The 16,676-nt window shown below is 33.7% G+C and overlaps 1 protein-coding gene and 1 long non-coding RNA gene across 2 annotated transcripts in view; one reads left to right on the top strand and one right to left on the bottom strand.

Annotated features, from left to right (window-relative positions):
• Positions 1 to 14,403, top strand: part of LOC109358658 — a 20,119-nt gene extending 5,716 nt beyond the window's left edge. The window contains exons 2-3 of the long non-coding RNA XR_002108991.1: positions 593 to 598; positions 14,257 to 14,403. This is a non-coding gene — a long non-coding RNA (uncharacterized LOC109358658). The remainder of the gene's footprint in view (positions 1 to 592; positions 599 to 14,256) is intronic.
• LOC109358656 (nuclear cap-binding protein subunit 1-like) overlaps positions 14,282 to 16,676 on the bottom strand; it is a 16,922-nt gene continuing 14,527 nt past the window's right edge. The window contains exons 16-19 of the mRNA XM_019603026.1: positions 16,147 to 16,446; positions 15,320 to 15,504; positions 15,088 to 15,199; positions 14,282 to 14,569 (exon numbers count right to left, since the gene is read on the bottom strand). Coding sequence (XP_019458571.1) covers positions 14,459 to 14,569; positions 15,088 to 15,199; positions 15,320 to 15,504; positions 16,147 to 16,446 — 708 coding nt within the window. The 3' untranslated portion in view covers positions 14,282 to 14,458. The remainder of the gene's footprint in view (positions 14,570 to 15,087; positions 15,200 to 15,319; positions 15,505 to 16,146; positions 16,447 to 16,676) is intronic.

Consider the following 16,676-nt stretch of genomic DNA (forward strand, 5'->3'; position numbering starts at 1 on the left):
GGCAAAATCGGGAACTGCCTCAACAAATCCCTGGTCCATCACGGCAAATTCGGGAACTGCCTCAACAAATCCCTGGTCCATCACGGCAAATTCGGGAACTGCCTCAACAAATCCCTGGTCCCTCACTGCAAATTCGGGAACTGCCTCAACAAATCCCTGGTTCATCACGGCAAATTCGGGAACTGCCTCAACAAATCCCTGAATCATTCCGGCAATACACCGACCTGCGTCTTTGGTTTCACCCTTATCACTCTAAATTCCAGCAATACACCAACCCGAGTCTTTAGTTTCACCCTTGTCACCCCAAGTTCTAGTAATACACCGACTTGTGTTCTTGGTCCATAACCTTGTGTCGTCCAAATTCCGGCAATACCCGACCTGCGTTCTCGCTTATCTTATCGAATTCCAGTAGTACCCGACCTGCATTCTCATGTTTACTTTTTAGTGTCTCAAATTCTAGCCTTGTCTTATTTTTGAGATTATGTGGTGATTGCTGCTTTCGCCTATTTCAACAAAATTGGCGTTCATTTCTTTACTAATTACTTACTACGATAGCAACACTCAAACATCAGTTTGCTTGCTATCTAGTAAGCAACAAGTAAAGAGAGGCAGCTGTGAACACCCAATTTTGTCCTACCTTTACTTTTCATAGTTGGTGCAAAAATCAATAAAGATAAAACACCATTTCATGATTTGTGAGAGCAATTGGGTAATTAAATTATAAATTTATATGGTTCATAAGTTGATATTAACAAAATACCCAATTTCTCGAGTTACATAATATCATGGTGCCTAAACGTTTTTTTACGAGGACCCATCCTCACTTACCAACTTGAACTTGCATCGGAAGGTTCCCCATCAATAATGAAGAAATGCGAATTCTAAATACATCCCTAAATATGAAGAGTTGTTCCTTTAAATTGAGTAAAAGACTTAGTTTGATACACTCTAGTGTGTCCAATCTGGTTAACCAAGTAAATATGGAAAGTGTGCAAGACCAAAGCTTGCGTTCGGTTCTGTCTATTGACACCAAGCCTAGGCTAGAAGGGACTTCATGATCATTTAATGGAATGCTCAAAACCCATACTAGTTGTTCAGGAATCTTTTTGAATCAAAGCAAGCTAACATGTGTGATGCTTTAGAGAAATATTTTTGCACAATGCAATGTTGCATGAATCACGAGTGATGAAAGCTTTCTTCATTTCCTCGTCTGGTTATATATTGGACTTTGTGATGCTTTATTCATTGAAGTATCTATTATTCCTTGCACTAATGATAACATTGAGCAACAAACCTGGATTATTAATGAGATTAGATTGTTATACATGGTAGCTGCTGCAGTTCCGCTTTTATATGCAATTTGCATGTACAAGGATTATGAAATATTAAACCATAGGATGCTGCTAACTCTAATGGACAGAATAAGCAATATGAAAATGCAAAATGGAGCATGGCTATATGGATTAATTCAAGTGACATCAAGTGACCCTGAACCCTTTGCTTATGACTTTGACAGAAGCATTATTCTGAATGATTGGTATCACCAGAGTACTAATGAATAAACCATTGGATTGTCTTCAAATCCTTTTGTATGGTTGAGGAGACCACAGTCATATGATTACATCTGAAAAGGATAAGATAAAGCCAAAGTATCCCCTGTTAGTTACACATTCTTAACATAAATGGCAGTGTTATAGAGAAAACAATCATGAAATAATTAAAAGAGAATCAAAGGGAGTGATCCAGCCGTGGGGTTATCAACAGGCAGAAGTTCAAAGGTGGCAGTGTAAAACATACACCAGAAATCCTACCTCATTTCAGTTACGTTTGAGAAAAGTCAGCCATGAATGTGCATAAAAGAGATGCATGGTAGTGTTATTGCTATATCAGTTACAGTTAGCATAATGGCTAGCAGTTATTTGGGGCATCCTAACAGGTGCTCTGAATCAGCTACAAGACTCAGAACCAGCTATAAAAGAAGGGCAATCACGCATACAAAAAGGAGGCAAAGATAGAGAACATAGAGAATAACAATTTGATACAGAGAGTTCACATTAGCATATAACACAACACCAAGCACCTATATCCAAAGAGAAACCTACATACATTCGAGCAAAAGCTATCCGAAAATAGAGTTACATTACTCAGAGGGGCATAACAAAAATCAGAGATACAACACAGAGCATACACTCAGAATACCAGGATAACCACACAATCATTTCTCATGGATTGGCTTCTCTATGCGACGGCGTCCCACTATCATATCATCACCGAATCAATGCAAACCGAATCATGCCTAGACCAAGTAGAAAAGTAAAAAGAGATGAGTGATAAAAGATGAATAGATTAGGGAGAAAGATTACCCTTTGCCTCAAACCACCGTGGCAATAGGTGTTCCCAACCTTGATTCTGCTTTCATCGCGAACCACCATACCGCTTTCATTCTCCCTCAATGTACCTATTTAATAAAACCAAGCAGCAACCAAAAACCAATCAAGTAAAATCGAAAAGTAGAAAAGGAGATGAATTCACCTTCATCGGAACGAAAAGAGGAAGGGATGTCCCAACCGCGAATAAACCCCTCACCCGAGAACCGTCACAACCCTAATAGCAAGCCATCACCGTCATGCCATCCTGTCGTCGTCTCGCCACCACCGTAAAGGCACCTCCGTAGTCGTCGATTAGAAAGAAGGGAAGAAAAGAGGAATTAGGGATATCTTCCGAAACGAACACGGAGTAATAAAGAGTAACCATGCACCCTTTGGCTAAAATCGGTTTCATCCGAGAGTGATTCCCTTTGCTGAGAGCTATGAGGACGAAGGGGAACATTGAAGAAGATGGTGAAGTATCAGGGACGTGTGGATTTTAGGCTCAAGCAAGGAATTAGGGATTCAAATCCCTTTTCCTTTAAACTCACGTATGCCTTGCCTTTTTTCTTCTAGTTAATCCTTTACCTACTTAGTTATTATATTTCTAAGTATTTACTTATGTTCCTATACTATATATTGCTTAAATGTTTGTTTTGATAACTAAAATAAGGTAGTTATACTTCCTATGATAAATAATAATAATATATTTTTACCTCTGTAAATCATATCAATATCTGTTCTAGCAAAAATTTAATAAAATTTATTTATCATATGTTAAAAGATAATAACTACCAATAATAACAATAATTAGAACATTTTATTAGGACAAAAAAGATTATTAACAGAATCACATGAAATTTTTTATAAATGTTTTTGATATAATTTTGGGAGTTAATCAAAGATGGAGAGAAGGTTGCCCCGGAGGTCTCTTTCTTCTCAAATCATCTTCGAAAGGTCGTGCTACGCCGCTTCTTTTCAATCGATTAAATCTCAAAATCGATTAAATTAAAATAACAAAAATTAACCAAACTAACCAACCAATTTTCAATAGAGAACTACGTAAGCCTTGATTCCCTTAAAAGGGATACGTAGGACCAGGGTCAATCTTGTCAGTCATAACAATAAAAAACTACTTTTTCTTCTTAATAATTGATTAATTAATCATATAATTTAATAATAATGATAATAATAATAAAGTCATATATTTTAGTGAAGGGTACCGCTTAAGGCGGGCGGGTAGTGTGCTAATACCTTCCCTACCTTGTAACCGACTCCCGAACCTGGATATCAAAAATCCAAAAGCCCAAGGTAATTGGGCTTAAAAGATTTTTATACATTTTTAACTATAAAATGTAGTGGCGACTCTAAACAAAGTCGTGCAGCCGAAAATCGGGGCGCGACACTACACAAGTTGCACTATATTTATTTATCTAGCCACAAATTAAAGAAATATATGAGCTCCCACTAGTATCTCGATAAAGACATCATTTGGGTGTAGGTAAAAAAGTATATTTGCTTCAAAAAGTTTGTATTTCTATGTTTCACATTTTATAATTTGAAAGTTTAATAATAAAATATCTTTTTGGCCAAACGTACTAAGTGACACATGAAATAACACATTCTGTAGGACAATAAATATGTTTCGGTAGAGTAAAAATTAAAAAAATATTTTAAGAAAAATAAAAAAAAATCCAGGAGGGCAGCTGCTTCCACCTGTCCCTTCCATGCTCCGCCCCTGGTGCTATTAAATGATTGATACATTTCCAAAATATACTAAGATTATTTAACTTTATAAAGATTCATTTGATATATTTTTTTAAGTAAAATAGTTATACCATTTGAAGAGGTATTCTTTTTCATACAAATATATTTTTTAATACTTTTTCTAATTAGTAATTATTAACTAATAATAATATCTTTTTTTACTATAACCTTGATTTTCCCTCTACGGACATAAAAATAAGTCATGTAATATATTATTAGTTCAATGGAGCATGTCTTATTGTAGTCCCTACTCCTTAAAGAATGAAATATTGCAATGTATCAATGTTAAGAATACAGGAGAAGTCAAATAATAAGTCAAATAAAATCATTGAACTAATTACTTTAGGACATCCTCAATCCAACACCAAGTACTGCAAAACAGAACAATCACATATTGGGAAATCTTAATTCATAATTCATAATATGGTATCAAAATAAAATTCATAATTCATAAGTTGTTAGCTTTGGGGCATGAAACATTGAGGTAAAGTGAGAATTTGGAAAGTAGTAGTTTATAATGATTGAATGTTTTTCGGTTTGAGAATTTCTTTATATGGAATGAGATTCTTACGGTTGAGGCATTTATTTCTCTAGCTGTTACAAAACCTTGTAAAAATAATATGCATTCATTTCCTTCACTCAAATTCCATGGACATAGAGTCTTATTATATGCATACATACATGTGAATATTTCTGGTCGGACAGAATTGTCTCCTATGCGAGGATACTTGTATGAAACCAAATTTTTTTTCCTAAATGATTGTCAAGTTCTAATAATAGCTTGGAAAGCGTTTGAGGAATCGTTTGGCTTGCAAAACTAATAGGTGGTCTAATGTAAGGGCGAGTAAGACCTGGCCCGACCCATAGACCCGTCTCAACCTGATGACTTAGGGATAGGTCTGACCCGTTCAAATAAATAAAAAAGACAAACCCAATTAAAAGGGACATACTCGTCATCCAAAAATGATGAGTTTGGGTCTATGTCTGTGTCACCGGCCCGTCCCTTATAGTTATAAGTACCTATCAACTCATTATGTTCAACACACATAACTCAAATACATATAAATCCATGCAACATATCCACATCAAATGGATATAAGTGGTGTGGATATTTTTTAATAGAAATTGAAAAAAATGCATATAAGGATCACCAAATGAAATATGAATAGGGACATGTGATCCTCATCCTTAATGATAGAAATACCCGTGTATAGTGGAAATTCATTATTACCACTTTACCTTATATGCATTTTTTTAGATTTCTATTAATACCATTCAACTTTAAATTATATGCATTTATTTTGGAATTGAAAAGTGGTATAGAGAAGAGGAAGAGCAGGGATAGAAAATACATATTTTTCACTTGTTTTTAATGACAAAAATGAGATTTCATTGTAATCAAAATGATATATATGTAATTGAAAGTTGCATTTCTCTTTACTTTTTGAAGCACTTGTCTCTTCGTTAATGGAGAGGATCCTAACTCCTTCTCTAGTAAGAGAGAGAAGTGATTATTTCCTTTAAGTTTTTAGAGTAAAAGTGTAATTATAATTTTTTTAAAAAGACACCGATGTCAATATATTTTTTTCTTTTGATATTTCACACTACTTCCTTCTCTAATAATGAAGATGAGTCTCACTCTATGGATAATGATAATTTTAGAATTAAAAAATTATGGATGTTCAATTGCTTAATTACCTCTGAGTCATGTTTTGACCGTATATTGTAGTATAGATGATTTACCAACACCATAATTTACCATGTCATCACTTACTGACACATATTAGATGTGTGTCATCACTCAAAACTAAAACCAAAATTTTGGAATAAATAAGAATTAAAACAAAAAACTACAGTTCCAATAATCTATTGTGTTGTGAACAATGTACAGCGCAGAGTCCAAATTGTACTCATCAATTAACTAATACGTGTACGCGTATGTATAAAAACCAAGGAAAATCATCAACGGATTAATGAGTTATAATGGTTAATTCAAAAGCATTGTCATAGCCTAAGAAAGAGGCATACAGAACAACCCGAACCAAAGTTCTTCATTAGAATGCGTTTGAAGTTAAGAATCTTTTATATACAAAGGGTCCTGCTTTTCAAATTCTTTACTTTGATACTTAATTCACTTTACCCTGTTCATAAATTACATTGTTTGGAGGTAAGAAGACATTTATTCATGATGGAGGAAAATGAACATGAATCATGGAATTCTCTCTCACGTACACACACGGATTGTTGCATGTTGCTAAATGACCCTTTGTGTTGTGACAAATAGTTATTTTTAATATTTTTTTAACTTTATTTTGGCTTGACTTTGTGATTAAAAAGATTCAGATGAGTAGCATTAGATTCTATAAGATGTACATAAACAAATGTGTTTTACGACTGGAACCATGTAGTGGGTAAGATTCAAATTTTACTAGATATGACATGTAAATTTTGAACTCTATCTCTGACGTTAAACCGCAAACAACATTTTCGAAGGTATATTATGTAAACTCGTGTATTAAAAGACTATGCACATCTATCCAGATATAATGAATGCTCTAGAAGTTAATGCCTAGAAATTTCACTGTAAGCGGTCTTCACTTCCACATTCACATATGTGAGTATATAAAAAGTACCCATGTAGTGTAGGGATTCCAATTATAGTATAACTCTCATTGAGAATTCATATTAACTAAATCTCTCTTTACTTCATGAATCATCCACTTATACAACATGTTCATTTCATATCAGTTCATAACTTATTATTACATATTGAATTTATTTATCGGGACCTTTAATTAGTTAATTAGGATGAGTTACCAACAAGACTGATTCATCTCTCTAAGAGAAATAGTCTCAATTTTTTAGAAGTATTTTCGACTTTCTCTTATATGAGTCCTTTCGTTAAAGGATCTTCTAGATTCTCATCAGTTTGTACATGGTCGACTCTAATAGATGTGGTTGAGAGTAACTCTCTAACAATGTTGTGCTTATGATGTATTTATCGCTTCTTACAATTGTCATAACAATTCTCAATTTTTGCAATAGTCACAATAATATCATAATGGATCAACACAACCGATATTTCCCATAAAGGAATCTCTGCAAGCAATCCTCTTATCCAAATTACTTATTCTCTAACAGTTGTTGGTACTATTATCTTGTATTCCATAGTGGATTGTGTCAAAATAGTATGTTTATTTGACTTCCAAGAAACAATCCCTCCTACTATGTTAAATATATAGTCATTGGCCGCTTTGGAATTATTTAAAAGAGTATTCCAATCTACATCACTATATCCTTCAAGGACAGAGGGCACCTTTTATAATGAAAATCAATGTTTATGATTCTCTTGAGGTATCTTATGACCCTATCAATAACGTATCAATACTCTATATTTGGTCTATTGGTAAACCTACACAATAATCTCCAGCTATAGGCAAAGTCGGGTCTAGTGCAATTAGTGACATATTGAAGATTATCAATGATGTGTTAAAAAAATTACAATTTAATCATATGGTTTACTAGCAGGTTTAGAATTAAGTGATTATATTTCTTTAAGAGACTAATCCAAATCAATTTTATCTTTAGACCTAGTAATCTTAATACCAAGGATTACACTTGCTTCTTTGAAGCCTTTCACATCAAAGTTGTTACACAAGTGTGATTTCACATTAGTCGCAACATGAATGTTACAGCCAAATATGAGTAGGTTGTCAATATAAAGACATGATAATACAATTATCATTTTCAGACTTGTAATAAATGCATTTGTAACTTTTATTCACCTTAAACCCAATAGAGACAATTAAATTGTCAACTTTTTCATGTCACTCCTTAGGAGTTTGCTTAAGACCATTCAAAAGCATATCAAATATACATATCTTATTTTCTTGTCCCCGAATTCAAACTCTTCAAGTTGCTCCATGTAGATTTCTTCTTCCAATTTCATCATTTCAAAAAGTGATTTTAACATTCATTTAGTGTACTACTATATCATGTAAAACAACAAGAGAAATTAGTACCATGAGGATCGTATTCTAGTGACTGGTGAAAAGGAATTAAAGAAACCTACGTTTTTTTCTGAAACATTTATCTACAAGGTGAGTCTTATATTTATCAACTGACCGTCGAGTTTCATTTTCATTTTCAAAATCCATTTACAACTAATAGGTTTGCAACTAGGAGGCAAGTCTACTAAATGTCAGGTCTTGTTAGATTCCATTCTTCTCATTATTTATGGCTTTTTGGCATAATTCAACATCCAATGATACCAATACTTCTTGGAGGTTTGTTGGATCCTCTTGTAATGTATATGTCAAATAATCAAGCACATGCTCCTTAATAGTTCATGATCTTTTACTTCTTCTAGGTTCTATTTTTATCTTTTCGTTGTTAATTATCACTATTCCAGATCACTCGAATGTGACTTATTTAAGAGCCTCACTATTTCTCAATTTGAAAGGGAAATTTTTTTCATAAAAACCGTCATCGTTAGATTCTATGATCATTTTTATGTTCAGGTTGTAGAACTATTATGCATTGTTGTCAATAGAATACCCAATAAATACACATTGATAAGCTTTGCTTGCAAGTTTAATCTCTTAGGGTATGGGGATATGGTGGATACTAACCTTAATGACATGCAAATACCAACTGACATTGCTCTCGAATGGGGTATAAGTACTGCAGCAACCACAGGTGAAGCTTCCGAAAATCAAGACTCTTAACGTTCACCTGTGAATAGTCTCATGGATGACATCTCAGATGTTAGTTTTGTGATTCCATACACCACAATGTCCAGTAATCATGATGAAAATCCATTACTTGGACATATACATTGTGTAAAACAACCATTAACGAGACTTCAAGGGTATGTAACAAACACAATACAAAAGCTAAGTCATTTTCCCAGTTCATCATCTCCATCACGTCCTTCATGTTGTCCCAATCCCATTGCTCACTATATAAACTGCGATAAGTTTTCTTTGCCACACAGTCACTTCCTTGCATCAATCACTATAGAAAAAGAGCTCTAATACTTTCATGAGCAGTAAAGAATGCACAATGGAGATAGAGCATGCAAGCTGAAATCGATGCACTGGAACATAATGATACATGGAGCATGCATCCAATTCCTCCAGAGAAGAAAGCTCTCGAATGCAAATGGGTGTATCGCATCAAGTACAATTCTAATGGCACCATCGAGCGATTTAAAGCATGTTTAGTTGTGCTCAGAAATAATCAAGAGAAAGACACCAACTACACTGAAACATTTGCTCTTGTCGCGAAAATGGTAATAATGTTAATTGTTCTTGCATTGGCAGCAGCCAAATCCTGGGAACTTCATCAAATGGACGTACACAATGTATTTCTACATTTGTTTGCCTCCTGGTTTTTCCGTTTCCAACAAAAAACATGGTGTGTAAAATTTGCAAGTCGTTGTACGACTTAAAGCAAGCTTCGCGTTGTTGGTTCACTAAATTGTCTCATGCACTTGTATCTTATGGATTTAAGCAATCATGTCTAGATTATTCTCTCTTCACCTTGCATCAAAAGGGGTTCAACTTATTGTTATTGTTTATGTCGACGATCTAATCATTGTCGGTAAGGATTTCTCATCCATCAAATGGTTTAAAACCTACCTCAATGAATGCTTATACATGAAAGATCTTGACACGTTGAAGTATTTTCTGGGTATTGAGCTTACTCATAATCCTACAGGTATTTTTCTCTGTCAACATAAGTACACGCTCAATATTTTTCTAAAGTTGGTCTCCTCGGTGCTAAACCTGTAGGCACCCCATTAGAACAAAATCATTGTATATCTCTTGCTATAGGAACTCTTATTGCCAACCATGAATGCTATCATCAATTGGTTGGGTGGTTGATTTATCTATGTTTCACACGTTCAGAGCTTTCATTCAGTGCTCAGATGTTATCTCAGTTCACACAGCAACCACGAATTGAGCACTCGGAAGTTGCCCTCAGAGTGGTTCAGTTCCTCAAGGGCAATCTTGGTCAAGGCATATTGCTTCCTCACAACTTTGATCTTCAGCGTCATGGATGTTGCGACTTCAATTAGAGTAGTTGTTCTCTTACACACTGCTCCGTTACTGGTTGGAAGATCCAATTTGTTCAATCCCCTATCTCTTGGAAAACAAAGAAACAACACATCATTTCTCAATCGTCGGCTGAAGCTGAGTATTAGTCTATGGCAACTACTATATATGAGCTCAAGTGGTTAAAAGGTATTATGTCCAATCTTGGCATCGCTCATACCAAACCTATCATTATTCATTGTGATAATCAAGTGGCCTTGCACATTGCTAAATATCTGGTATTTCATGAACGTACCAAGCATATAGTAGTCGATTGTCATTTTATTTGTAATGAAGTCCTCCACCATTATATTCTTCCAACCTATGTCTCTACAACTGCTCAACTCATAGATATCTTCACCAAAGCTTTGGGAAAACCACAGTTTGAATCCTTCTTGGGAAAGTTGGGCATTCTAAATCTTCATGCTCCCACATGAGGGGGATAATGCAGTAATAACGAACTAAATCCATGTAAATAGATTTGTTTAGATTATTATTATCCTAAAATCAAATCTTAATGTTATATGTAAAGAGATTTATTTAGATTTTACAAATAATTTTATGTATATAAACAATACAATATTGAGAAATAAAACATCTGAATTCATTCATTTACAAATTCAAACATAAGTCAAACAACCTTAAATCCATGAATGCGCTGAATTAGGTTGTATGTTCTTTAATATCTCGTAGGGGATATTTTGCTCTTTACTTTTGGCAATCTATTTAACATATAAACTGTTAATAGTAGTTTGCCTCACCAAGTAGATACAACACCAAAACTTAACATGATATTTGCAATTAATCAATAAAAGTTCTATTTTCTTTCGGCTTTACTGTTCATTTCAATTGAATATGTATTTTCTTTCATGATTCTGTATATCTTATAAAATTCATTAAATTAGACAAGAATCATATCCAATGTCTCTATTATTTCAAGGCTTCTTAATGTTTTTGTTAAATTGATTTTTAATTTCAAATGAATTGACTTTCATTTTAAGTCATATATATTTTAAACATATTAAGTGCTTTATTTTTATTTTTTATAAGATAAACACTTGTATAATTAAAACAATCATCAATAAAAGTGATAAAATATTAGTTTTCCAATTTTGGTCAACATTTCATCTAATTCACATATATTATAGAATATCAAATCTAATTACTCATACTTTCTAACTACTAATTTATGTGATTTCTTGCTAACTTTTAAGTTGACTACAAGAAGTACATTTTCATGATCACCATAGATAGCTTTGGAATAAATCCTAAGCTACTTGGATTGTTGAGAACAATTTTGTTGTTCGTGAGGCTAATTAAGTGGCTGATTTCATGGTTAGACTTAGATCTCATGCTTCGAAATGTTCAAGATCTGGGACATTGCTCTGTCTGGTTGTCAACTTTATCTTGCTCAAGGTCTCTCTCGTGCAATCTAGTTTTCTTTGTGTTTGCTATTTTGTTTTCTGATGGACCAAAAAAATCATAAGCTACTTATGTTGGAAATTATATGTTTATTTACATGATCGTCTAGTATGCCAAACATCAAAATCACACACCATATTAAAATAAGGAGAAAATTTATTTATCAATGTTTAATTTAATCATGTCATCAATGGCATATCATTTCCCTACAAATATCTCATTCCTAGTAAGATTATACAATTCTACTTGTTTGGTTTGGATGAACCCAACCTTGTTTAGAAGAAAGCTAAAAACTAGATTTTCCCTCATATATGGAGTAACATCTTTGAGAATCAAAGTATTTTCATAAGTAAATTTCAACTCCACATCTTCAGTTCCAGCAATATTAGTAATATGGGAGTCACCAAACAACACTTTCTTATCTTTAGCTATTGCTTATGTTTTAAACATAGCACAATCATAATTGACATGGTGGGAGGCACTAGTATGTACTCACACCCTTCTAATCCTCAAATCATATTGACCTCATATATCACAAACACAAATAGTTCTTCGGTCATGTTCGCTTGTGGAGGACCACTAATTGGCTTTTCATCCACTTGTGTGTCATATGACATAGCTTGCCACATTTATAATAGACGAATGATTCACTAGAGCCCTCTCAGAGGTGTTTGTTGTCTTGCAGTATGGACCTTTGGAGGGTTCTAATTCTTGTTGTATTTGGTGGATTTCTTATTTTTATTATTGTTTTGATTCTTGAGGTGTTTCTCATATGGCTTCAAAACCGCACCTGTGAGTTCAATGTTAGTGTTGTTATTTAGATAACCAATACTTAATATCTTTAGTCTTGTGTGTGTTCTTCTTCCTCAATGCGCATACGTGTTATAAGAACTTCAAGAGAGAATTCTTTAGTCTTGTGTCTGACATGGTTTTTAAAGTCCCCCAGGCAAGGGTCAAATTATCAATGATAACAACTACTTCATATTGTTCATCCAAAGACATTGCTCATGTATTATTTCATGAAAAAATTTATGTAGCTCATGGAGTTTAACTTCTACTAACTTATCATTTGTCACCTGATATTTGGGGTAACGACACATAACATATTTTTTACTATTAGATTACTCAGTGTCATATTTCTTCTCAATTGCATCCTAGACTTCCTCTAGAGTCATATAGGTACTTTAATAATTATAAAGATCATTAGCCACACCATTCAAAATTGAATTTTCACACAAACATCTTAAAATTGTTAACATTTGAAATGATATCCTTCAAATCGAAAAGATTTGTTAATATCAAAGCTGGCAGAATTAGACCCAATAATTTCTTCGGTGGCAGAGCCAAAATTGTCAGAACTGGAAAGTTACTATCCAAGTTGTAGGCTAGAGTGTTCTCTTTTAGACATTCCATTGCATTGTTGGAACCGGTCTAGAATTACACTCATAAATATGACTAACATCGCTTTCTTTGTATGACTACTGCCATTTTAAAGTAGCACAAAAAGAAAGAGAATGAAGGAGATGGGAAATGTTTCGGCATAAAGAGAAATAAAAAGTTGAAGGATTGTGTCTTTGCTGGTGAAATTTGCCAAGAGCTCAAAGGTTACATTTATAGATATGTGAACTCAAATGACCAGATAAAACAATGGTCCAAGTCACATCAGTTTTAAAAATGAACATTGAGATGAAGCACAAGCGAAGCGAACACTGATGTGTGTGGATTTGTGTTGCGTTGCAGGACATGTGATGGCATATGCTCAACGTTCAAAGATTTGTGTAACATGTGCGGACTTGCTGATTTAAATTGACCTATATTATTTTTAGAATTATAAAATAATAACTAGTTTATCTAACAAGATTTACACGATAAGACTAAAGTCTCACCACAAAATCCTTATTCCTCTTGGTCACACCCCAAGTAACATAATTCTTACTCAAACATTATTGAAGTGTTTCCTCTACCCAACACGACATTTTTTAGTTGTGGTCAAGATCCTACAATGCATTCATGCACAAATTTAAAATAAAGTTTTAGTCAATTCATATGTATATTCACTTGTTTGATGAAAAACAATGATAGCACTGCCTAATTCTTTCTATAATAAATATAATAGAAAACTAGTAATTAATATGCCCCTAACGGCAGTCATTAATCTACACTGTTCAAAATTCAAAACCTATCTAGATGGACAACATTTAAAGAATAACGGAAATCATATGTATATCCCACGAACTTCATATTTATACTTTTATGTTTAACAAAATAATTGATAGAAAATTAATATATCTTCCAAAAAAATCCTCTTACAACACAAGGAAAGTAACATATATCACAAAGTAATACTTTATTTATTAATGATTCACAAGTAATATAAATTTTTCGTATTGTAAGATGTTCAGAAAGATTTTATGGGAGAATATATCATTATTCTAATTGAACACAACAAATAGGTCGACACCAAGCACATAGATAAAATAACAAGTTTTCCCGGGGTAAATGCACTTGTATTAAATATTTGTTAAGAATAATTTTGAGCGTCCATAATAATTCACCCAGGCTCCATTTTTTTTGTAAACAACTTCGAATTTAGGACCAATTAGTAGATATCAATAATACACGGTAGTAGTTGTAGTGAAGTCCAATCAGATTCTATACTACAAATATTCTTCTAACATAACAAGATTGTCATTTACATTACACTAGCATACATTTTTCATCTTTTGATCAAATGGGGAATGAATGCCCATCACAGATTAAACAATGGATTTATCTAAAAAAAGGTCAAAAGATAAATAACATAGATCAAACATCGTTAATTGGTCTTCGAAGACCAGAATAAACAGCTGACCGAAGGAGAGGAGGTGCATCCTCTGTCAATACCTCTGCATCTAACTTTTCAATATGGGGCCATATCTGCATGGAACAAAACAAATATAAGATAATGTCAAAATGTTATATAACTACTGAATGTCTCCAAAGAATGATAACGCAGCCTGATTTTATAAAGCTCCTCCCGTCGTTATTTTTAAAATCATTTACTATCAACAAATTGGTAGAATCGTGCATTAGGTGGTTTAGATATGTGTAAAGGAGACCAGTCCGATCAAATGGAGGCTAGTCCAGTTCTTAAAGGAGGAGGGAGACTAATAAAAATCATTGGCAAAATAATTAAGAAAGACTTAAAAGATCAATATGATCTGTCAATGAATATGCCTTTCGATCTGTGTAGTCAAACCCACCTAGTGAAATAAAGGTTTAGTTGTTATTACTGCCAACAAAATAACAAAGCTTTTGATTTTATAGACGAAAACGTGAGTTCTTATGCAACATAAATCCTGAGTCAATCTAATGGCGTAGAAATACAAATAAGCTTTTTGTTTATGCATTGCAAGGTGTTCTTCAAATGTAAGCACGGTTGAATTGAACAATACCTCGGCGGCGTACTGCCTAGAAAACGCCTTCACATAGCCCAAGGTGGTGATACACCATTGTTCCTTTTCGCCTACATTATAAGCGCTGCTTCTCCTTCCACCATTTGGCTGTCTATACAATATATAAGAAACCAAAATCATTTCATATTATTAATATGTATACTTCTGCAAATCAAAACAGTGATTTGGTTATTCTTTATTATTTATCTGTCAGAAGGGCAGGCACTGGAACCTGTTTTCGGGTCTCTGATTCTCATTGTCTAATTCCATTGATGATGGTTCATCTTCTTCCGTGTCCACTGCCATGACATCAACTTGTGCAGTCTTCAATTCACGCAGTGTTCTCGCTTCAGATCCTCGAGGAAGACGCTCCGTCAATACATTTGAGAAGCTTTTGTACAATAAGATAAACAATGCCTGTATGTGCCAATAGTCATCAATGCAAGAAAAGTAAGCATAGCCTCAAATGCAAGCAATTCAAAATAAGAGTCAAAGACCCAGTTGAACCAAAACTTCGAAACCTTAGATTGTCGATCAAGCAAGGGCATGATAATGGCTATTATTTTACAACAACAATAAAAATTAGATCCAAATTATCTCAACTAAAGCCTCTACCAGTAAACATTACAAATGGAAGTGAAAAGAAAAGCAACAAATAAAGAACACTGTTTTTAACTGACTTAAAAAATCACAGGTGTCATAGGAATCAAAATACATCAATGGCTGGGTGAGCTGCTTGAGTGTATTATACCTTTTTGTAATTTCCCTTTTCTACTATGAGGATTCCATATATTCCTTAATTATGTACACCCATCACATCCTTCTAATGTCCTTTTTATGCGCTCATATTGCAATTTGTTGAAACAAACTATTCATTCAAATATGTAGTGTGAAGTAGTCCAAATAAGTAAACCTATCATCTATCTCCATTGCAATATAAGAATGTTTCTGTTCAAAGAGATTGTAATGGCACTTCAATGGTACTTCAAACATGATGTTTGATAAGAAAAACTATTTGCAAACAAATGAACTACGTAAGATCAGTTTTATATTCAGTACCTCATTTTCATCAATTGCTCGAGCAATAAGGGCTTTCTTGGCTTCTAAAGATTCTTGAAGAGATATGACCTCCTCTTTTGCTTTTTCAGCACGTAATTTCAATCTATTCAGCCTTATAGGATTTTCACCAAGAACTGGTTCCCCATCCACTAGCGCGAGTTTCAACTCTGCAGCATCTAACTCTGACTTTGCCCCCTTGGCAGCTTCTTCTGCTGATGAAATATTCTTTTGAAGAGATAAAATCTCTTTCCTCAAATCAGAAATACGATTGTGTGTCTTGCTTATTGCATTTCTAAGAATCTGTTGGATGGGAAACAGGTAAAATTACTAAGTGAAAGAATGGAGTATGCATGGTGATCATATAATTTAAAAATTGTATATACATTAGTGATTTATAAAAAAAAACATGATGATCAATAAGGTATAATGTCACAATCACTGAAATAAGGCATTAGTTATCCATATTCTTGTAGGGCTTAATTTGAGGAGGAAAGAGTTACAAATGAACTATCCGTAAAACCAAGATTAAG

Source organism: Lupinus angustifolius, chromosome LG10, assembly GCF_001865875.1.
Source record: "Lupinus angustifolius cultivar Tanjil chromosome LG10, LupAngTanjil_v1.0, whole genome shotgun sequence".
NCBI lineage: Eukaryota > Viridiplantae > Streptophyta > Magnoliopsida > Fabales > Fabaceae > Lupinus > Lupinus angustifolius.